The sequence below is a fragment of the Carassius gibelio genome, chromosome A4 (assembly GCF_023724105.1).
Source record: "Carassius gibelio isolate Cgi1373 ecotype wild population from Czech Republic chromosome A4, carGib1.2-hapl.c, whole genome shotgun sequence".
In the NCBI taxonomy this organism is placed as follows: Eukaryota; Metazoa; Chordata; class Actinopteri; order Cypriniformes; family Cyprinidae; genus Carassius; species Carassius gibelio.
The window spans coordinates 33,443,441-33,469,000 of NC_068374.1; the positions used below are offsets into that span (position 1 = coordinate 33,443,441).

Here is a 25,560-nt window from a genome sequence, read left to right on the forward strand (position 1 = left end):
GAGAGCTGAACTGAGCGAGGCGTTCTCCCATGAGGCTGGACGGTGCCAAAATGGACTTAATCAAAAAAATATGGACGGCTCGGAAACTCATTCTCGTGGTGTTGATTCCTTTATCCCTGCTGCCTCTGCCTCTCATCCACCCGTGCAGTGTAAGTAGATCCTCAGCCATTTACACAATCACACGCGCTCGTGAGCCGCGCACTCGGCTCGTTCTCTGCGCGCTTTTACGCGCTGCTTACTTTTGGGTATGTGCGTTTAAAATGCATTTTATTTAAACATTATCACCTTTTTGTGGTTTTAAGTATGTTTAGATTTTTTATTCCGAAATGATTCTTTATATACATTTTCAGTGACATGGAAAATGTGGGTAGACGCAAATAAAATGCTGTTTTATATGCAGATAGACAGTTTAAGTTGTATAATGTCTCAAACATGATCATTATGAATTGACTGCGGTCTCTGTGTCTTCGGGGATCCTCGAGGAGCCGCATGCAGTGACCTCTCACCTGATTGGTTGTTTTCCAGGTGCGCTGTCAGAGCATTGGTGCCGTGATGTTCAAGTGTGCTCTTCTGACGGGAATTGTTTGTTTGAAACACCGGCAGGTTTTACAGATGTTGTTTGTTTGTTTAGCAGTTGGAATCTTAGATTGAGTCCAACATCAGCAAAGCCCGCAGAGAGGCATCGCGTTTATTTGACCAGACACCATCATGAATCCAAAAATTGTTTATGAATTACATTTTTCATACATGTGTATTTCATTCTTTCGGAAAATGAGATTATGAGCATTAACCCCTTAAAGATTCGATGTTTTTTTTCTGCTTTAATATTTCAGTAATTTAATATATTTCACGTTAAATTCAGTCTGTTAATTATATTGTTTCTTTTTTTCTTTTCGAAATCTTCTAGCAATTTCTGAGTGAAAATTGATTCAAAGGAAATTGTACATCATTGTTTTCAGTGTATGAGGAAAATATCACATTAAAAAGAAGTCAGGTGTGCAAAAAAACTCACTGAAATTGGTGCTCATTTGACCTATTATTTACTAAAAATTCTCTATTAAAAATACATATTATACATTTAGCATATTTATCACATAGGTTTTTTTCTGCAGTGTCCTGTGGTGTTACATACTATAATGTATGTAGGCTAAAACTTAAAAAAAAAAATCTTCATCTTGTAGTAGTAGTAGTAGGTGCACATTTATGACATCATATTAATTATTTGATGGCAAAAACAAAAAACAAAAAAACAACTAAAATTATATATTCTTTTCACACTGTGGGGCCATTTGATGAATTAGTGAAGACATAGATGTTATTAAAATGAATTAATTAATTAAATGGTGACAGGATCTAAGAGATATACTTTGTCTTATACATAAATATAAATAACCTAACCTAAAATCAGTATTAATGTTGAAGTACTAAATTATTGTCAAAAAAATAATTTTAATTGCACAAATAATTACAAAGAAATAGCATGTGACGCATTAAATAAAAAATATGATATTATGCATTTGGGTTTTTATCCAAAGTGCCATTGTAATGCAATTATAATGCAATTATAAAGTAACCAGACACGTGATTCAAATTGATCTTAACATCTTTTTAGGCAAATGGGGAAACAGCACCTATAGATCAGGAAATGTCATTATCTTCTGCCATGACAGCTTTTTTTTTTTTTACAGTTCCAAAACATGTTTAAGATTAGATCTCTTGCACAGGTTTTTGCTCTCTCTCTCTCTCTCTCTCTCTCTCTCTCTCTCTCTCTCTCTCTCTCTCTCTCAGTCACAATAGTTCACTAAAATCTGTTGAAACAGAACCGTGTCATTTTAAGTTTATGTTTCCAGATAAAGTTGCTTGATGCGTAATCCGGTGATTACCCTGTTCGTGATTAATGAGAGGATATCATCAATGCCCCATCAGACCTTCTAACAGAAATCAGCTGGATCTGAATGGACTGATTTCTTGAGCAATGATGAGATTAGAGCAGAACAAGAACAATGTGTCAATGGAGACTGTAATAAAATAAAATAAAATAAATTGCCAAAAAACAGAAGTTTGCTGGTTCAAGTCCCAACAGGGAACAAGCCATGAATCACTGTACCCTTGCTAACTTACGTAATAATACTTTATTAATGTCTGTCACACATTAGATGTTTTGAGATTGATAAAATGGCAACACTTTATAATAAGTTCCCATTAGTCATATTAGTGTAAGTGAATATTTCTAAATGCATTTTTTCATCGTTCGTTCATGTTTACTAATAGTTACAAATGCAATACAGTGTAAAAATTATTCCTTATTATGTGTTTATTGGAGTACATTTGACAAGAATTACAGTTTTAGCCTTTCAGCTTCAAATTTGCACATTTACAGTCTTGTCTATTTTAAAAAAACATTTTCTTTTGTTGTGAAATTTCTTAGCAATTTCCGAATGTGAATTTTAGTGTTTGCAGAAAATTTTAATGAGTGCTTATTTTATGTAATATGTGCTAAAAATGCTTTAAAATAATAAAAAAAATTAAAATATCTGTTGGAAGATTACTTTCAATGAACACAAACTGGCCACAGATCAGTGCCTTTCTCATCTCATCTCGTTGTATTAATTGTGTTTTGCTCAGCGTGTGATAAAAACCTGATTAATAATGAAATATGAGTCACCTGAAAAATGTTTGCTCTGTCAGCCTAAGCTCCGCATGCAGACTTTAAAGTGATTCACATGTGCTCAAATCATATTTGTATTTCACTAATCATTTTTTGCTTGCTGGAGTGTTGTGTGTCCAGATCCCAGATTTGGATTTTTCTGCTGATTTGCGGACTGATGCACATGCTTTCCTGCTGTTTTGCTCATAATTAAAGTCCTAATTTTGTTGAAGAGCTGATTTACTCCAGCATTTTAGATGCGGCTGGTACATGCAAATCTTCTCTCAAATATGTCAATGTAATCAGCTCTTATTTATCTTATCTTATTTAAATGGATTTTAGTACTCATCACCTGCAAAATAGATCTTGCGATATTTGATATAGTCACTCAGTCTATAATACACTCAATTCATAATGGCTTCGTTAACTATTTCTGGGATGTATAGTACAGAACAGTACAGATAGTACAAAAAGCATGCATAAACATCAAATACAAATCAAAGCAGTGTTCAGATCTCATGATAAAAAAACACAGTGTTCATAATGATGAATTGTCTCTGTAGGAATCATCGTGTGCGTATGTCCTGATCGTGACGGCGGTATATTGGGTATCTGAAGCTGTGCCGCTGGGAGCCGCTGCTCTCGTCCCGGCCTTCTTGTACCCACTGTTTGGGGTCCTCAAATCCAGTGAGGTATGAAAACGTCTCTGTGCTCATTTTTATTGAATGCAACAGAATGTTTTGTGCAACAAGACTTAAAACTGTAGAAAGTTAACTGTTTAACATACATACATAGCAGGACTTTGCATTGCTTCTAAAGCTGGTTTGTATAATATATGACCTGCTTTCTGGGTTAGATGTCTGATCTGGTTATATTCATGAGCATTTGAGCCTATCTGTCTGGGTATACGGCTTCTATAGGTGATGTTTTAAGATTGCCGTTTTGCTTTTTTATCATGCATGTGAGTTTTATAGCTCAGAGTTGCTGATCGTTCATTTGCCCCAGTCTGTAAACTGCCATGATATTATGTAAAAGAAAATGCTGCATCATGTTGACAAAGCACTTGACAACTTGACGAAGCAACCTGTTATCTTATGTAATCATGTTTGGTAAATTTTCCCCTTTTTATGCAGTCTTTCTATGTTTTTTGCTGACTGCATGGATTTTGGTTTCGGACTATATATCTATATCTATCTATCAATCTATCTATCTATCTATCAATCTATCTATCTATACACACACACACGCGCGTATACACACACACACACACACACACACACACACACACACACACACACACACACACACACACACACACACACACACACACGTGATTAGAATTAGAATGTTATTTAAAGGTTATGAAAGGAAATGTTTCTTACATAATTCTAATACCTTTTTTCCACACAAAATATAATGTTAATTGAAATTTGTTTAATATTCTAAGAACTGTAAAATATCTATTTCTAAAATATGTAAAATATTTTCTTGTCATGATTCAAATGTTATTTAAAGATTACAAAATTTTTTTTTTTTCTTACAAGATTCTAATGTTTATTTTTATGCAAAATAAAAGTTATTTGACAGTTTTTTTAAAGGAATGTTAAAATGCCCAGATTTGACCAGAACTTTTTTAAGGTTCCAAATATGTTTTTTTTTAGAATGTTCATAAAGTACAAAAAACATCATTAGAATGCTCCAAGAATATTGATCTCATTTTCTCTCGACGTTATGAGAACGGATATCAAATATTATTGATGGTACAAGAATATTCCATGAAAATTACTTTAGGAACGTTTTGTCCTAACTTTTCAGAAAGGTTCAGTAAATAAGCTAAGATGTCTGTGTGTGTTTGCAGGTGGCCTCTGAGTATTTTAAGGACACCACGCTGCTGTTGATGGGGGTCATTTGTCTGGCCGCCTCCATTGAGAAGTGGAACCTGCATAAACGCATCGCTCTGCGGATGGTGATGATCGCCGGGGCCAAACCTGGCATGTATGTATTCAGCACGTTTAACACGCATACACAGTTATAGACGGACTCTGTGACCTGCGTGTGTTCTGCTTGTGTTGCAGGCTGGTTTTGGGGTTCATGTGCTGTACGGTTTTTCTCTCTATGTGGCTGAGCAACACGTCCACCACGGCCATGGTGATGCCCATCGCTGAAGCCGTGCTGCAGCAGCTCATCTGCACCGGCATCGCAGACTCCCTCGAAGACTCGGTGACTGTAGATACACAGGACGAGGAGAGCGGTGAGTCTCAGAAGGTCTGCATGCATGTTTATTATCAGCTGTATTTTAGATCTAATTCTGTTCTTTCACAGACAAAGAGGAAAACCAAGAATTAAGCACGAATCACCTTCAGCTGCTGGACCGCAAACACAAGTGAGCCGATATGTCTGGAGACACTCAACTGCATTAAACTACATCTGTTAATCAAGCTTATTCACTCAAGTTTTCTTTGTTTTGCAGTGAAAATCATGAAGTCTGTATACTGAATGAGGTAAGAGCAAACTGTTTATTCAAACTGTAAAATTATGGCTGTTAAAAATTAAAACATAAACGAGAAATAAAGGGGGGTTTATGGTTAAAACATCTGAAAAAAAACTTAAAATAAAACTTAAATGTATTTATAATGTTTATTACAGTGTAATAAATCTAAAGTAATAAAAAACATTTTGATACTTTAAATAAAATAAATATTAACTGAAATAAAATAAAATAACTTCTCATTTTCATTTAATTTATAATAATTCAAACTAAATATATAAACGTTTTATTGACATATTTAAAGAAAAACTAATAAAAATAACACACTATTAATAACTAAAACCTCAGTAAAAATGTATCTATGTAATACTAAAATAACACTTGAAATTATTTATTTTAAATGATTTATGTAATTATCAGTAAAAATACTATTTTTTTTTTGTAATTATGAGTTGATTATATGAATGAACACATAACACACAGAAAACATTTACTGTCATTAAATATAAAGTATTTTTTTTTTTCAAAAAAGAGTCAATTGAATGATTCATGATCTATGTCACCTTGTAAATTCCAGTGTTGATGACACTAAAAAAATATATCAGTTTTCAAAATTATTTATCTAAATAAGATTTTGTATTAGATTCATTGTCTAAAAAGAAAAAAGTCAAAGCCGTTCTCGACTGATTAAATACATCTTATTTTAGAAACATAAAAAAAAAAGATGTTGTTTAAATGTGTTTTTCGTTCTCTAGGAGTTGAATGGTCTGACATTGAAGCCTGGTTTCGGTCCAGAATTTTTTAAAGAATCAAATGGAAACCTGCCAGAGGTGAGACCTTCAGCTTACTGACAATATCTCTGACCGTTCTCTAAAACCATTTATCCCGATTGTTCCCAAACAGGCTCCAGTTAGCATCCCTGCTCCACCAAAGAAACCCAAAAAGCAGGGGGATTCGCTGTACCCCACCAAGAGAGACCACATGATCTGTAAGTGCCTGTCTCTGAGCATCACATACGCGGCCACCATCGGCGGCCTCATCACCATCACCGGCACCTCCACCAACCTCATCTTCGCTGAGCAATTCAACAAGTATGTTATTACTCCGATAAAAGCTGCATTCAGAAAGAAGCTGGGATTTGGTAACACTTTATAATAACTGCACACTATTAATCATTAATTAAGCATTAGTAAACAGGTAATTCATAATTTATAAAGCATTAATAGACAGTAATAAGCAGTTTATAAATACGGATATAAATGCTTTATTCTTGATTTAAAAGCATATCTATAATGTGTTTAATAATTGTATTTTCATACTTTATTCATGATCAATTTATCATTTCTCAATGAAGTATAGCATTATTTAAAAACCAGTTATTTAGGAGTTGCCAGTGATTCATAAGATCACAAGAAATTTAGTAAATTCAGGTAGTTATAAAGCATTTAGTAGTGGTCAGTTAACTATTTATGTGAGCTCATCTAAAGTGAGGATTAGTTATGCCTTGTAAAGCATTTATAAAGGATATTTATCCTTTTTTAGTTATCTTCTAAACAAAAAACAGAAACAAACACAACACAGTGATACAGAATATAGAAATATTAACAGCCTTTAAATCTCATTTGTAAAAGCTTTACAAGGCATAAATAGTCCTCACTTTAGATGAGCTCACAAAAATAGTTAACTAACAACTACATATGTTTTATAACTACCTGAATCAACCCTGAATTACAGTAGAAATACATGTTAATAAACCATTTATTAACACTATAAGTAACTATTACTATATGTCTGAATAAAAAGATGTAAGAATGCACATTTAAATAGTTTATTAATCATTTACTTACAATTTCTAAGTGATCTTATGAACCACTGACAACTCCTTAATAACAGGTGTGTAAATAATGCTATACTTAATTTAGAAATGATAAATTGATCATTAATAAAGTATGAAAAAACAATTATTAAACACATTATAGATATGCTTTTAAATCAGGTATAAAGCATTTATATCTGTATTTATAAACTGCTTATAAATGTTTATTAATGCTTTATAAATGATTCATTAACTGTTTCCTAATGCTTAACTAATGATTAATAGCATGCAGTTTTTATAAAGTGTTACCAGCATTTCTTGGGCAAAAGTGCCTCTATATTGTGAGATGGTTTTGTTGATGTAAAGATGTGGTTTTTAGGAGTCCGTAGGGTTTGTATTGACACTCTTTTCATTCTTTCATCAGACAAACCACCACATCATCAAAGTTGTTATAATCTGTGCTCACTGGAAGTGCTGTTATCACTGACATTTTTCTAGAAATAATCAATATAAAGCACTAATTGGCTTAAAATGTGTCAGCTAGAAAGCTTACGCCACATCATCTGGTTCTCTGTATCTTCTTGAACGTTGTGTAAACAGAACCTTGTCCTTTTCTTCAACACTGGACATTTGACATTTGACCCCTGAACGCAGGGCGCTTGAGCTTTCATGTGACTAAACATGATTTAATTATGTTAAGATCAAGTTATGTTGTTTTTAATGAATAATGCGGGTCATAGTATACTATATAGGTAGTAAGTATAGAAGGAACAAAAACTGTTTAAATTCAACAGCATTCAAAAAATTATTCATTTTACTTTCATAATGTGACATATTTCAGAGTGAAACATATTTTCTCACTAAATATAATTAGAAAAAAATATAATGGGACTTTGTTTTTTTTCATTGGGAATGATTGTGAAAAATGGTCTTTATATGTCAGTTAAAAAAAGGAGGAGCAAGTTAGCTAGTTTTAATATATGTATATAATACATGTATAAATATGTATATATATTTATAAAAAAAACATTTTTTTAATAAAATATATAATTAAAAAAAAAATTGAAGAAAAAATTCCCTATAATACAAGGAAAATGCATTAGATGTATGTAGTGATAATATAATATAATATAATATAATATAATATAATATAATGTAATGTAATGTAATGTAATGTAATATAATATAATATAATATAATATAATATAATATAATATATGTGGACTTACATTTTTAGTAGTGATTTTAATCATATAAACACTATTAAAAAAAAACGTAAAAATTTAAATTTCTTGAATCTGACTTATTGAAATATCCAAGTTGTCTAAAGTTAACATTTTAACATTTTGCACAAACACTTACTTAGTTAAAGTAGGTTTTGTTCTTATGTGTTCTGCCACACTAAGCTTTGCTATAACCGTCTGTTTCAGTCGTTACCCAGAAGCGAAAGTCATCAACTTCGGCACGTGGTTCATCTTCAGTCTGCCGATCGCTCTGATCATGCTGATGCTCACCTGGATCTGGCTGCACTGTCTCTTTCTGGGCTGCAAGTAAGAATAAAGAGAGACGTTATAAATGTGAGATTAATTTGTGAAAAGATCTGGCTGAACTCAAGCGGTTATCTCCTCACAGTTTCAGAGAGACTTGCTCTCTCAGCAAGAAACGCAAAACCAGGCGAGAGCTCCTCTCTGAGAAGCGCATTCAGGAGGAGTACCAGAAACTCGGCCCCATCAGGTACAAGAGTCTGAGCTTCTGAGTCATGTCGTGGAAGGTTTTGGGATTTTTGAGACTAATATGATTTTTCTGATGGTTCACAGCTATCCTGAAGTCGTGACGGGCATCTTCTTTATTCTGATGACTGTACTTTGGTTCACCAGGGAACCAGGATTTGTTCCCGGCTGGACGTCGCTGTTTGAGAAGTATGTGAACCTCTTGCCAATATTTTTGTAAATAAAATAAAACGTAATAAAAAAAAAAATTGTTTTATTTTATATGATTCCAAGTTTATTTTAAAATAAAATTGTCAACTAAGAGTCAAAATATTAAGTAACAATTTTCCTTAGAATCACACCTTATAATCACAGCGGAAAACGCTGAGTCTTATTTAAAAAAACGCTATTTAGGTGATTTATTTTAGGTCTAGAAATTCAAAAGAATAGTGTATTAAATCCTAATTTTACATTGCTTTTTTATTATTTTATTCCTTTATGGAAAATGCAATTTCTTATTTAAAAAAATAAATTAAATCAAATTAAATATTTTATTATATTTACTTTTATTTAATATATTTTATTTTTAATATTTCATTTCAGTTGCATTCATATTTATTTTTATTTAATATTTATTAATAATTATTATTTTTATTATATTTATTATTGATTCATTAGCAAAGTTGCATTAGACGAAAGTGTCAGCTAAGTACAATAATAATAATAATAATAATTATATATATATATATATATATATATATATATATATATATATATATATATATATATATATATATATATATATATATATATATAATTTTTATTGTAAGAATCCAAGTTAGATGTCACTGGTTGAGAAGTTGATGAACCTCTTGTGTTAACTCAGTCAAAAATTATTTTATTTTATGAACATGAACCTCTTACCCAGTCAATAAAATTGAATTACATTTCTATATCCTCTAACGTATGCACAAGTGATAAGAAAGACTGACTAAATCTCATGTATCCTTCAGGAAGGGCTACAGGACTGATGCGACGGTGTCGGTTCTGCTCGGCTTCATCCTCTTCCTCATTCCGGCTCGAAAGCCCTGGCCATCTGCGTTCTCCAGCAAGAGCAAAGGTCAGATCGCACGCTGGCCGCAGCCGGGCCGCTCCGCGCTGCAGTACAGTCACAATCACTGGCTCAGCAGGGTCTAGTGTACAAGCAGTTCACTGGGGTCCAGGACATGAGAGTAAAGGTGAATGTTCTCTACGGCGCCCCCTGCTGGTCGGGTTGGGTAACCGCTCTTCTCTCTGTTATCTGTGCAGGTGAGGATGACGATGAGGAGGAAGAGGATCCTCTGGCTCCCATGATCACGTGGAAAGACTTCCAGAGACTGATGCCGTGGGAGATTGTTATTCTGGTGGGAGGAGGATATGCACTGGCTGCTGGATGCAAGGTTAGCACTATTATTAGGCCTGGAATCATTATGAATGTTAAAACTTCTAATTCTCATTGGCCTACTGTAATGTAAAACTAATTATGTATACTTACATATATTATTTTATTTTATTGTATTTTTTTACCAAGAAAGTTGCATTGGGTAAGGGTGTCAGCTAAGCTAACATTTATTTTAATATATATTTTTTTTATTTAATTAAATTTATATTTTATAATTATTTTATTATATTTAATTTGATTTATTTCCAAGTTGCTGTGAATAAAATCACATCTAAAAATCACAGCGGAAAATACTTACTAAAATAAATACGTTTAAATAAAAAAAAAATGTAAACAATATTTTATTGTTATTTTATTCCTTTATGAACATTTATTTTAGTTAATCTTATTTGACTCAAAGATTTCTTTGCAAGATTTACCAACAAAGTTTCACTGAATAACAGTGTCAGCTAAAAGTGAAAATATATTTTTAAATGTAATTTTAATTTTATTTATGCTATTGTAATATTACAATGTAATATGACCCAGACATTCTTTGCAACGTTGTTGCATTGGATAAATGCATTGGATAAACACTTCATTTATTATTTTTTTAAATGTAGTTTCTTTGGTTAAAGGTGTCAGCTAAGAGTCAAACTATTAAGTGACAAGTAGAATTTCCCTTAAAAATCAGTGGAAAATACTGAGTCTCATTTAAAAAACAGCAATTTGATGAAGAATATAATCTAAAGAATATTGTTTTTATTAAAGAACTGTTATGCAACATCAGATTCTTGTCTAGAACAAACATGCCCTGTATGTTAACTGCTAAATGAACCATGTGACGTCTCTCTAAAGGTGTCGGGTCTCTCCGTGTGGATCGGTCGGCAGCTGGAGCCCATGAGTGGTCTTCCTCCGTGGGCCGTGATACTGCTGACATGTCTCCTGGTGTCCGCCGTCACCGAGTTCGCCAGCAACCCAGCCACGCTCACAGTGTTCCTGCCCATCCTCTCGGCCCTGGTCAGCTAACACACACACACACACACACACACCTGAGACACACAAACAGATCAAAGTGTGATTATTCACAGCGGTGTTCTGACCGTGTGTGTCCTGTCCTTCACAGTCAGAGACGCTGCACATGAACCCTCTGCACACACTCATCCCCGCCACCATGTGTGTGTCCTTCGGCGTCATGCTGCCCGTTGGAAACCCGCCGAATGCCATTGTGTTCAGTTACGGACACGTGCAGATCAGCGACATGGTATGAAACAACATTAGCCTGTTATATCACCTCTGTCCCGTCTCACAGCTGTGTTGAAAAGCATTAATCATTTGTTTTTCATAAGCTAACAGAGTGAAACAAGTGCCTGGTCAGAAGTAGATTTCTGTATGATTTTAAACAGCATGTCAGAGAAATAATGTGCGTTAAGTGTTCCTGAAACGAATTGTGCTAGATGAGTTAACATTTGAATATATTTGAGGATGTGAATACGCCTTCAGAAAGGTTACAGGGCCGATGGTAATAGGATCGCAGTTTTAAACATCATTTTAATATGGCTAAACCACAAGATGCTCATTTGAAAGATTACATTTTTTAATTAACAGATGCTTATTATACAAAATAATTTCACAAAGGTGATAGTGATATTTTCCTGCTGATAGAGTAAAACTCGATAAAAATGAAAAAAAAAAATGCTGAGTACCTTTGAGTTTCTTTTTTTTTTTGAGTTCATTAATTGAAATATTAAGACAATTTCAACGATAATATATTAACATTTATATTGTAGAAAAACATGCATATTCATGATAAAAGAAATAGAAAATATATATAAAATTAAATAAATTAAATAAATTTATGCATTTAGTAGACGCTTTTATCCAGACTTACAGTTCATTCAGGCTATCAATTTTTACATATCATATCATATTATATATATAAATATATTATAGATATAGAATAGAATTAAAAAAAAATAGCTGGATTTTTGTTGATGCATTCAAGCAATGTCTATTTTAACACATTAAATGTCTGTAGCATTTCTTTACTATAAAAGTTTTTGGTTACACAGACTATGTTTATAATTACTCTTTTTTTTAACACTGATAGAGATGATTAGTTTTTTTTTTTTTCAAGTGTGACAATTGTCCTTTGACTCTGGAATAGCTACTTAATGGCAAACCTTATATTTCCTGCTTGTGTCTTGCAGGTGAAAGCTGGTTTCGGAGTGAATCTGATCGGGGTGTTTGTGGTAATGTTGGCCATCATGACGTGGGGCGAGCCGCTCTTCAATCTGAGCGAGTTTCCCACCTGGGCGCTGATGCGTAACGTCACGGGCAGCTTGTAGCCGGCGTTTGACTGAGGACACTGGATATACACTGAAGAGGAGGCACATAAATGCAATTAAAGCCTTGTTTTTGTACCTCAGTGCAGTACGAGGACGTCCGTCGGAGGATGCAGAACTGCTCACTGTGACTGAATGGACGGTGCGATCGGTGGAAACCCTTCTTACACTTCTAGATCAGAGCATTAGATGTAGATTAACATCTTTCCAAGTTTAGATGCATAGAAAAAAACAATCAGCGATGTAACATATCCGTATCCTTTATTTCCCAAAGTCTAACAAATGTCGTGATGCATTTCGTTATTTACTTTATAGGTTTGAGGGAGATTCTGCATCAGATGAAGTCAGGCGTAGCATCTAACAGGCTCTTGCCAAAATGTTACATAGGTTTTTGTGGTTCAAACGTTACACAAACATATTCTGAATAACTGAAGAAACCTCTGTACATACAGGAAACTAACATTTTGTTACTGTCAGCGGCAATTTGTTTCACCTGACATCTCTAAAAAAACATAAAAAACATAATAAAACACTTTATTTTTGGTTCATTAATTTATTTTGCATTTCAAACATCACATACAGCACAGATTCATTCAGATACATTATAAGACGAGGCAAAAACACAATTGTCAGAGTCTAGTGTTTTAATTTTTGATGCTGACACTTTCATGACATCAAGTGATCACAAAATCAGCGAAACACAGATAAACTGTTGATATATATATATACAAGTAGGTATAACTTGATAAAAAAAAGACTATATGTAATTGATTTTATTTACTGAATTGTCTTTAGCGTAAAGTACTTTTGAAAGGGGGAAATATTATGAAGACAATTTCAATAAAACATTTTAACTAAAAACTATACACATTTCTTATATGATTTTATTACATTGTATTATATAAATTAAGTTGTGAAAATACAATTTCTACTGTGTTGAAACAGCCTGTTCATGTTGAAAAAATACAATAATAATAAAAAATTATGCATTTTGAAAAAACTTACTAAACATCTATAAACTAAACATATATTATATTAAATCATAAATCTCATTATGCATGACAGCTGTTGCAGATGCATAAAAAAATTGGCTGCAGGTGTCAGAGATTCATGTGTAAATCTCATGCATCTCAAAGGATGCAGAAGGAGCTTCACTCAGGACTGAGGACTAATTAAGGGCAGGACACATGGCCTCAAAATCTCGCCGGAGTTTCTCAGGCAGATGTTTGCTCTTGATGTCCGTCTAAACCTTTCTTTTACTGTCTATGGTCAGACTCTTCCCAGCAGGCTTTGCGCTCATCACTCTCAGGCTTTCTGCAGGTTTGTCAACAACAGTTAACACTCGCATTGCGCAATATAAATCACGTATTCACATGTCATTAACATTAATAAACAGAACGTGTTTAATTAGAGTAACGTTACACGTTGTTATGTACATGCGAGTTTACTGTGGATGAAAGTCCAACTCCATTATAAATTGTAAGCACTTGGCAAAGACGGTTCATCACTTCATATACTTTCTGTAATTATTATTAAAATAATAAGTGGTAATTAGTCATACTCTGAAGTGCAAAGAGTCTCAAGGACGAGTTAAGCATGTGGGAAGTCTGATGACGCAAGCCGTTGTGTAAACGGTAGTTCTTTTAGTGACCGCTAGATGGTGAACTTAAACCACTTTAATTTCAGATATTCATGTGTTTCATATATATATATATATATATATATATATATATATATATATATATATATATATATATATACTGAAATAAAAATAAAATATAAAAAAAGTTTTAATTCCTCATTCTCATTTTAATATAATTTATTTTAATTAACTGTATGTGTGTGTATATATATATATCCATAATGCACAACAAAATTACTAAAACTTTAATCAAAATTAAAATGTAAAATAAAAACTGATCTAATATAAATATATAATGTGGTTTTAGTATTATTGAGATGTTTACTATAGAGATTGTAGATCTATGTAATAAGTTTTTTTAATTTTATGCTTGATTACATTTCCTTTTTTTATTTTAACATTAACATTTAATTAAATGTTTGTTTATTTGTATTTATTTTACCCATATGACACTAATTTGTAAATTTGTTAAATTTGTTTGTAAATTTGTTAAAAAATAATATCTGGCCATTTAGAATAAGTGAAAAACATGAACATTTTACTCTTCGTCTGATTTGAGCTGCTGTCAGATTAAATAATCAGACTGTAAGAGAACATGTGACACGTTTAGGAGAATCTTTTCCAACCTGAGCAGCCTGAGTGACTTTTGTGTTCCACTTGTGTTAACTTTGAAGTAATCTTTTTTTGTTATTTTTTTATTTTTGTTATGGTCTGTGGTGTGTAATTATGGGTCAGCGTGGGGCTGTTTGGTTTGTTTTGTGTCTGTTTTCTCTCTCAGTTGCTAAGGAACTGAGATGTGGCATACGTTCCAGTCACACATCTGAGTTTGAGCACCTATTAGCGATCAAAGTGATTTCAGTAATGCACTGTGTTTTAATAGTTTAATTAGTGCACCCTGGAGACCAGCACATCAAATCATCAAATTAGCATCCCATAAAGACCCAAGTCAGGAACCCGTATGAGCATGAGAAATGACTTTAAACCGCTGCAGCTCCTGAGGATCACACTTACTGTTTCACGTGTCAAAACATTCATTGATAACAGAACAGTCCTTTGTGCCGCTGGCATGTCAGTTAGCAAAAAGTACATCAAAGCTATGAATATAAGTGCATCTGTGTAAATTAAATTAATGCATTTAGCAGATGCTTTTATCCAAAGCAACTTACAGTGCATTCAGGCAAACATTTTTTACCTAACGTTTTCTTTGGGAATTGAACCCACAACCTTTTACGCTGCTAACGCAATGCTCTATCACTGAGCCACAGGAACATAATAAAAATATATTACTTGATATAATATAACTTAATGACAATATAACAAATGTCAATAAATGAAACCAAATTTTATATGGAAGATATAAAAATAAATATTAATTCAAAATATTATTAAAGATTTTAGAAATATAAATAATACTAAAATAAGAATATATAACTTTTTATAATGTAATATATAAAATGTTTGCCTATTTATTTATTTGTTTTCCTTCACTGAAAGCACCTCTGGATTCCAGAGGCAGAGGGATTATGGTTTATTGGTGGAGCTTTTTTTAGTGCGCTCCTCTTTTTAGCATGTGTGCATTTGTGGTGTGTTTTGATTTTTCATCTTTCTGAGGTGGACAGAGACAGTGGTGTGTGTTGTCCTAGCATTGCACTTCTGAAGAAAAAAAGTCCCCACTGCTCTTCCTTTGGACCTCTCTCGAGGAGACCTGATGTCCCTTTTCAGAGATTTATTTCAATGCCTTAGTGTGCTGTTTGGATGGAGTTTGTTTCATGACTGGCTTTTATCAAACCCCAGGGATGCTCATCAACACACTGTTCCTGCAGAATAAACCTTCACGCGACTCAGCGGTGTGTACAGAATGCAGAAATGCTGCTATTTGTCCAGTGTTTTTTTTTTAAGAGTATATTTCAAAACACGTTCTTTTAGTGTTTTATTTCTGAGCATTTTTGGGTTTAGTGATTTGAACAGACTCCTAACATCAAGTAATAAACTCTGGTACTTCAACATCCTAAAACACATTGGAATTGTAGCAGCAAACTGATTTTTTTCTGGTTGCATAATGTAGAAATTGAGAAAGCTGTTTAGAATATGCAGATATTGAACCTCCAGCAGATAAATTTTCATTCTGACACCCCTGTAGAGATCAGCATTGATTTGCAGCGCGGCAGGATGCCAGGAGTATTGAAGCTGAGCTGCACAGCTGGTTGTTGATGCTGTTGATATCAACTGTGGACAAATCATCTGTTTGATCCAGCCAGAGAAACGCAAAGCCTAGCCGAGCCAGAAGAAACCTGAGGTCACAGGACGCTAATGCTGCAATGAACAGCTTTTTCTCCCACATGTGTGAAGGGAGGGCCCTGTGAGATTGTTGTTATGCCATTGATGGCTTCTTTCACTAAAGCAGATCACTGATTCTGTATGCATCTGACGGAAACTAAAGATGCAATTGATTCAAAGTTGTCTGGATGTTTCGAATCACTGTAACAAATCCGGACGTCCTGATTGGCTGACGCCCTCTTCCTCATTGCTTTTACGACCGGCACAATCCCTAGTGCCGCTTTGCCTTGTGGTGACCTTCTGTCTTTCACAGTCTCTCTTTTGGTGCCTTTTGTCCACCTCCAAGTGTATTATTGTCATCCAAATGCTCCCAATTAACAATTCTGCTGCTTTTTCTGAAAAGACGAGGCTTGGATCTCCATCACAGGGCTTTGAATGTCGGAGCACTGGGCAATAAAGGATGTGTATTGTGTACCAGTTGAAAACAACGCAGCATTGTTGACATCAGTCTCTTCATACTCGAAATCAAAAGCAATTGTAACCAAAGTGATTGCAAAGGTGTATCAGCGCCTGCATATTCCATCCAGCGAGCCCAAGGGATGTGTGTTATTAGCGTATCATCAACAGGCTTTGTTGAGTCTAAACTGAGAACCACAAATGTGTACAATGGGCTTCTCTGAATGCTGAAGGAGCTGTATCAAGCCCCCCCTTATAAAAAGCTGTCCAGCAAGTGAAGTAGGTGCCCTGCATAAATTATGCAAATTTAACAGAAAGGCTAACAACAGGAAGTGCAGAAACAGTGTGTTTCTCTGAGGTTCAGTACAGGCACAAGATGTGACCACATGCTTGGTGGAATTTTTTAAATACACAGCATAATCAATTAAAACAATATGTGTAGTAATGCATTACTTTTGTGAATTTTTTCTGTAATTGAAGTACAGTTACTTCTGGTGTAATTGCATTAAATACTGTATAGAACAATTCTATATAAAACAATAATAGATTTAACATCAAGATTTAACATCAAGTGTTAAAATGTATATATTTTAATGTATCCTTCTGTCTTTAAATACTTAGGTAAGTTCAAGAATAATGTATGCTGTTTTCTATATATTATTTATTTGAAAGAATTAAAAGAGCTGTTTCAGGTCTATCCTTGTAAATAAATAAATATATATATATATATATATATATATATATATATATATATATATATATATATATATATATATATATATATATATATACATAAAATTAGATTACTATACTGCCCTATTACTAAAGCATCACTTAAAATTATAAAAACTACATTTGCTTTTTCTTTTCAAGCAGTCCAACAGGTGTCAACAGTCAGCTTTCAGCATAAAATTACAATCAAATCATTTACACAGCAATGCATGCACACACACAATCCCAAAAAAACTGACTAATTACTTGTTTTTAATAATTACTTGGCTCTGAGCATATTATAAAAGGTGACCTTTACTTTTAATTTTATGTTGCATGTCTTTTTTCCGTTACTTGACAGTGCACCTCCCGTTATTTAGACCGTGAACCCGTGATTGAGAGAGTGCGCGAGACTGGTGTCTGTGGGCGGCGCGTGAACGCAGCGTCTCTCCTCGCGCGCGCTGTGATCGTACAGTGAATGAAGCTCTGGCGTGGGAAAGACGAACAGGATACGCGAAACACTGACATGGCTCCACTGTAACATCACTGGAATAGCTGTTACTGTGTTTCCAATAGATCAGATCTCCAATCCACGTCTAACTCGAGCGCGTTTAGAGCCTGAAGACGATGCGTTTGATCACAGCCAAATCACTTCTGTTCATCGTGCAGCTGTGGCTCATCTGTCACACAGGTATCAAGTAAATACAGTCCTGAGTGATGGATGTGTCTTTATAGATGCTTAATGCTTGGTTTTGGGCATGAATGCATTGATGCGTAAAGTTGCATGTATCCAAAAAGCTTTATTTCCACAGGTTGTTTATGCATTTATGAATTTATTATTGATGAATGCATTATTTTTTGATGAAAGGTTAGGTTATTGCGTTTAATCTCAGCACTGCAATAACTGTTGGGGATATTTATCTCAGTCCTATATGACAATGCTTTAAAATTTATTAGACTTGAATTCATTAGAATGTCTGTTTGAAAAATGTATTGGTACTTTTATATAGTTCATATAGCTTCTAATCATTATATTTTGCTTTATTTGTGGTTATTTGAGTGACTTTTTGGGTTCTTACAAGTGTGTAGTGAAAAAAACCCCAGCATTTTCAATGTTTATGAATAAATGTATTGGTTCATGCAGGCTGCCTAAATGTAATTTCCTTTGCTCTTGGCACTCGATCAGTGATATGATGGTCTTTTAATCTCTCTGTCTCTGTTCATCCTGCTGAATTAAATGTAATTTGACATGGTGGGGGAATATAAAGACGTGTGTTTTTGATTGCATGTCAAAATGCACATCACAGGTCTCTTTTGCTCAAAGTTGATCTCAGAGCTGCCACAATGCACCACTGTCTTGTCTATTTTTTTCTAAAATGTTGCCGATCTTACTCAGAAGCATTAGTTATTCCATGTTTGGGAGTTCCACGGGAATCTGTGCTTCCACTGATGTGTGTTGGAGATTTGTAGAGTGCTGGTGGTACATGTTACACCCTGTTGTTGGATGTGATGGCAGGGGAAGTCTGTTTTCGTGGTGCTTTTGTCTCAGTGATGCTCATTCACTGTTAATGCCAGCAGCAGGAAGAGAGAGAGAGAAAGAGAGAGAGAAAGAGAGAGAGCTTCTGCTCACCAAACACGATTGATGGATTCACACCAGGGTTACCCCGCCATGTATCCAAACTATATAACCACAGCATGGGTGGCGATCTGGAAAATGTGGTTTAGTTTCTCTTTATCAAATGACTGACGGTGAAAGATTGATTTTTATTGATTCGCCTGCACAATCCAAACCATTTCATTATTAGATGTTATCTGAAACTGACAGACATTAACAATCAGTTGTCATACTTTGTGACACATAACAACTGTACAATATAATAATGAAAATAAGCTTTGATTCCCATTCATTATCAGTTAAAGATCATAAAATATGTAATCTGTAATAGTTTGAATGTGTTCATATATATATATATATATATATATATATATATATATATATATATATATATATATATATATATATATATATATATATATATATATATAATTTAGATTTTGCATGCTTTGGTTTGTTGGTATTTGGCACCAGAAGCCTGAACGTTTTTCCAAAGTTACTTGATACCAAAGAATGTTCAGAGAGGACTTATTTAATACATGTACATCGCACATTTGTACATTATTTTTCCTGTTTTAATCTTCTACATTTTTGTAAAAAACACAAAGTATACACATTAAATGCATAAAATGATCATTTAACCACTTCTATAACAATGCATATTAAATCGCTAAATAAATAGCTATAATGAATGTTTAAAGTAGAAAACATTTCTCATATCTTTTGTTATTAATGTCAAAAGCTGTGCATCCAGTCAAATGATCAGTATGTCATGGTAACTTATGCTTTTACATTGTATTAACTCATCAAAATAAGTCAAGCTATTTATTTATATAAGATTCAACTAAAATTTTAAAGTCAGTTTGATATAATTTAAGTTAAAATGACTTAAACAACCAAGACTGAACTTAAGTCTTCAAGTTGAAATTGTTGGAAATGCAGTGTTGCATTTTAATGCAAACTCCTGTGATTTGGTAGAAGTTTGTCAAACTAAACAGCTGCATCAGGGACATATTGTGTTACCAACAAAACTAGACAACTTAGAAGAAAATACAACCCAGAATACATTTAAATAGAAGTCCACTCACAATGAGGATAAAAATGGCTTGCCAACCACAGTGTGTTTTTATGCTGTGAATTATTCATGACAATGAGAGCATGAAGCCATTTAAATTGAGGAGACGTTTAGAAATCAAAATGATTCATTTTCTCATTCAGCCTGTTATGTTAATCATTTTGTGAATTATTGCGCCTGTGGATTTCCTGAACCCAAAACCCTTTGAGAACCATTGCTCTATTTATACTTTTTCATAAATAAATAAATCTGTGTTAAATCCACATTAATTATTGATGATTATGGCCTATCTTAAATTCAGCATTCGTAGCATAAAAAACAACTCCGCTGAGTTTTGTATATTGGGACATGAATAGGTGAGATTGTTAAATCACATCCTTCTGATTTCAGCAGTGAAACACTGAATCCACCTTAAACACACAGGGCAAACTGTTACAGGTCAGAGTCGTGTCAGATAATGAGCAACACCAGTGCAGACTCGTGTCTGAGTGTTAAACATCTCTACTCTGTGTCTAATGCAGCCTCAGGAAATATTGCTTGTACTGTTATATCATCTTATAAATGGAGACTTACATAATGAACAGAGGTATTCTAGATATTAAATGTGCATTGGTTTTAATCAACCTGAGAAGTTTTGTGCTGAAACTGATGCTATTAGTTTAGGAAAGAGCATTTTTAGCTTAATACAGAATTGAATTTCCTGAGAATTTACCCATACTCAGGCCATCCAAGATGTAGAGGAGTTTGTTTGTTCATGGAGCGGTGTGGATTACTTGTTTTTATGGATGGTCTGAGGGAGCTGAAATGTTCATTTTGGGGTGAACTGTTTCTTTAACTTGGTCCAAACAACATACTAGCAGTTCTTTCTCCTGAGAAAAGCTATTCAGTGCAGAAACACACTCTTGTAAAGAGGACAAATTGCAGACACTGAGATGGCTAGCCATCTTATTTCCATTTTTCCAAGTGGTTGCATTGCTTCCCAATGTGTTTGATTTAGATTGAAGTCGTTTTGGATATTTACACTATGCTGAGTATCACTTTCATCGACTGAGGTTGGGGTTTATGCATGTAGATGTCACATTTTTAAGCCTTTTGATGCAAAATTCATTAATAGCATGCTCTTCTCATGAGAATATGAGACTTTATACCCGAGATATAAGTGCAGTTTTTATACCCATTTATTAATGGTATTTCTGGCAAAATCTCACACCTGTCACATGCTTAACTTAAGCAGATTCTTTCTTTTTATTTTCAGTAGTGTTGACATTCGGAGAAAAGATTTATTAAAGCCTGTTTCTTGATTCTCTCCGTAAGCATCCACAGATTTTCTTCCTATCTGTAGTCTGTTTGTTTAGAGAGGAGACACAGAACTGTAAAAACCGTGAAAATGAGGCTGAACGCTGAAGGAAAACACAAATCTCTTGCTCTTGACCTCAGGATGTGGAGCTGGAGCTCTAGTAAACCGCTGACAGTGTGCTGAACTCATTAAAGGCATTTGGCTCAATCCAGCGGACGGACAGTGAGGTGAGGAAGGAAAGCTTTTCCTGGATCTGACCTGGGGTCCAAGGAGTTTCCGTTGGCACGTCCTAAAAGTGAATGTAGAGCATCTCCTGCCTGGATGTGCTGCGACCAGCACTGTGCGTTTTCAGTCATTCGCTCTCACACTCCTAAAAACTAAAGGTTCCGGAAGTGACAGTGATGCAACATGAGAACGATATACGGTTCCTCAAAGACTTTTTCAGTCAACAGTTGTTAAAATAATCTTTTTTGAACATTTCAATTATCAAAACGACCGTTTTCTGCTTTAAAAAACCTTAAAAGATTTCATGAATGTTAAAGGTTCCTCATGGAACTATAGAGTTCAGTAAAGAACCTTGATTTTTAAAAGTGCATGTTGATAACATTAGTCTTTTTTTGCTGTCAAATGTATTTACTATAGTTCTATTAGGTTTTATGTAAAATGATTTGGGTCGCATGAGTAAGTGTAGTCTCACAGAAAAGTATTGTTTCTATGTTTTACAGTATTACTGTACTTTGGTACAAAACTTCACATACCGCTTCAGCAGATAAAGGATTAGGTTGACTAGTTTATCTTTGTTCTTTCTCTTATATCTGTCAGTTTCATTTTTATCTCCTGTGCTCAAATTAGTGCACTGACGCACACACACACACACACACACACACACACACACACACACACACACACACACACACACACACACACACACACACATGCAAGTAATTTACTAGTTATACAAGTGTAAAAAACTTATTTTTTCATCCTTGGTCAACAGGGAGATCTCACAACAGAGCCAAGGATGTTATGTTTACAAAAGTATCCTTAAAAAATGAATGAGGTTAGAAAGCCCCACGACAGCAACACAACCTTGATTTTGTTTTCTCCAGTGTCTTATAAAAACTTGTTTATGTAAATGTAAATGTAACTTTACTGCTCTGCAGTGATACAGACAAATTCATTGACTAAAAGTTGGATGATTGCAAATGTGACTGCATCTTAAGAGGAAGGAAGAGAACCATTGAATACATTTTATTTTACTTTATTAAAAAAATTATTTTGTGTTCTACAAAAGAAATAAATTCATTCAGGTTTGGAATAACGTCTAATGATGCCAAAATTAACATTTTTGGTCAACTACTCTTTAAATTGATATATCACCAAAAATTGACAATTCTGTCATAATTTACTCAATTTTTTCCCTAAATTCTATGCCTTTTTTTAAAAAACATTATTATTATTCATTTTTTTTCTATATACAAAATAAATGTCTTTGACTTCCATTTTTTTTTTTTATATACCATGGAAATCAATGCCTGCCATCAACTGTTTAGTACCAATGTTTTTCAAAATATAATCTTTTGTGTTCAACATCTGAAAAAAAAAAAAAAAAAAAAAAAAAAATATATATATATATATATATATATATATATATATATATATAAAGCGTACAGTTCTGGAACAATTTCAGGTTGATTAAATTATGACAGAATTTTCATTTTTGGGTGAACTACCCCTTTAAATTCTCATCTAGGCAAGTAAATATGGATTATATTTCAGGATGTAAAAATTGGTCGTATTATAGCAAAGCTTTAAACTTTTCTGTCTTCAATTATTTTCCAACTCTTGACCTTGGGGATCCAAATATAATCTGTGCCTTTGGGAACACGTCATAATTAAATGAACAACTGTGGACAGTGAATTTAGGCTATGACTCTTGGTTTCCATGTGTCCAACAGGTGTTCTTCATCATATGAGAGCATCGCCAGACACAAAGCAGTTCACAGGCTGTTTCATCCAGGCGAGGGGGGATGTTATTTAGTGTGGGGACTCAGATTTTTGTTGTTGTTCTTGAGTTAGAAACACGACGTGCTGGCCGGCTTCCCTGAGACTGTTCTGAATCTTTCCCAGCTGAAGCTTTGACTGTGAGCGAGTGACTGCAGTCAGGCTGTAGTAAACAACTTCTGCCTGCCAGATAGCTTTCATTCATGAAACTCTGCACTTAAAGAGTAGATTCAGAACTTTTACTGTAAAGTTGGAAACTTTATAAAAGTTCTGACTTCTTCCACCACGCAGTGCCATTTCTTCCAAATGACAGTGACATTAATAGTTAAAGTGAGTCAGGGAGCAACTTTTACATGTCAAACAATTTGTTTTTTGCCATTTTGCGAATTTTACATAAACATTTTTGTTATTATTATATGAAATGATTACATAAAATATAATGATTGCATTTTGATTGCAACATCATGTAAAAAATTTATATATTTTTTAAAATAGTAATCATAAGTAAAGGTTTTTATAATAATAATTATTATATGAAATTATTACATGAAATATATTGATTAAATTCCAAAAGAGAACAGTTGTATGTAAATAATGCAGATAAGTTAATAGTTTTAAATATTTAAAATAATTGTGAATATTGTATCAATTAAATATCTGATTACTTTTAAACATATTGATTATTTTCATTTATTTTAATGAATTTAATTTGTTTTGTATAGAAACGCATCATTTCCAGGGGTCATAATCACAGTAATTTGGATGAGACGTGAACATAGATGTAATTACTGCTGCTTGTTTTAAAAAATGTCTAATAGTTTAGTTTATCTGGGGAAACTGAAGAAAACCCGCAGTTGTGTTTATTTTGTTTCTTGTGGAGGATGCAGTGAGAATGCAGGATGTGAAATGGACGAGGGGTCCAGTAAAGAGCTTATTTTATTGGTGATAGACTCATTAACATCTAACTGTGAGTAATTTTAATCTAATTTGTCACAGGCTTTTCTCTCAGTGCCTGTGAAATGGAGCCGAGCCAAAGAAGCTCAACAGCTTTAGTGGGGCGCAGGTCGCTGTATGATACTGTTCCTGTGAAACGGCCCGGGATTCTGTTTTACGAGCCGAGCTAAAGAGCTTCTTCCACTCACAGTTTCATCATCCGGCCGACTAGGATTTAATCCACACAACCGTCAAACACAAAGCCTGTTTTTAAAAAAGGAAGTGTCTCAAACGGGTGTTTTAACATGTTTTACCAAGAGAATAGTGGATAGAAATATGTCAAAATAATAAAATTATTTTAATAAATAATTATATAATATTTTTATTTTAAAAATACATAATATTGTATATATAATATATTTAAAACTTGTAAAAAATGAGGATAAAAATCATTATTTTATTCAAATATATAACCGTGTATGTTATGTTTATTTATATATATATATATATATATATATATATATATATATATATATATATATATATATATATATATATATATACAATTAAAAATAAATATAACAAATGTTGTTTATTTTATATTCTAAAATCATAATTTTTATTATAATTTATTATTTCTATTAAATATAATAATAATATTGTGAGGATAGGTGGTTTGGAAAATAAAAAAATAAATATATATAATGTTTTTTTTTTTTTTTTTTTTGCTGTTTCTTGGTTATTTATTTGGACCGGGAATTTATTTGGTCAGGGGGGTCAGACTGTTAAAATGCTAAAATGCTCTTTAGCTGACTTTAACATGCATCATCAGTTTTCATCTGATCCACACACTGACTCTTGGACTTTATGTCTAGTTTAGCTGGTTACAGTTTGGTTTATGTGCTTTTTTTTTCAATGTTGGATAAATTATTCCTTTAAATCCTATCAAAACATTTGAAGTTGTTGTTTCTCAGAGGTTATGGCTATAATCCAGACACAACTGTGTGTGTTTGAGCTCATTTGTCCTTTCATCTCCACTTTCCCTTGTACAGCAGTGACACGTGTGTGTTTAGATGTGTCTGGCAGGTGTCCTCACAGTCACACACACACACACACACATTTGAC

The 25,560-nt window shown here is 33.5% G+C and overlaps 2 protein-coding genes across 3 annotated transcripts in view; both read left to right on the plus strand.

Moving 5' to 3' along the window:
* The first annotated feature begins 1 nt into the window (after window position 1).
* On the plus strand, window positions 2-12,967 carry LOC127978563 (solute carrier family 13 member 4-like). The gene is made up of 16 exons (XM_052583306.1): window positions 2-149; window positions 3,211-3,339; window positions 4,506-4,642; window positions 4,723-4,898; window positions 4,970-5,030; window positions 5,118-5,148; window positions 5,891-5,965; window positions 6,039-6,226; window positions 8,382-8,501; window positions 8,584-8,685; window positions 8,769-8,870; window positions 9,674-9,780; window positions 9,969-10,099; window positions 10,939-11,100; window positions 11,207-11,344; window positions 12,291-12,967. Exons 1-16 carry the CDS (start codon window positions 30-32, stop codon window positions 12,426-12,428), a joined length of 1,917 nt encoding a protein of 638 aa, XP_052439266.1. The 5' UTR covers window positions 2-29; the 3' UTR covers window positions 12,429-12,967.
* A 4,969-nt stretch (window positions 12,968-17,936) lies between these two features.
* LOC127978584 (receptor-type tyrosine-protein phosphatase zeta) overlaps window positions 17,937-25,560 on the plus strand; it is a 30,809-nt gene continuing 23,185 nt past the window's right edge. For both annotated transcript variants that reach the window (XM_052583358.1, XM_052583363.1), the window contains exon 1: window positions 17,937-18,202. In XM_052583358.1, coding sequence (XP_052439318.1) covers window positions 18,139-18,202 — 64 coding nt within the window. In that variant the 5' untranslated portion in view covers window positions 17,937-18,138. The remainder of the gene's footprint in view (window positions 18,203-25,560) is intronic.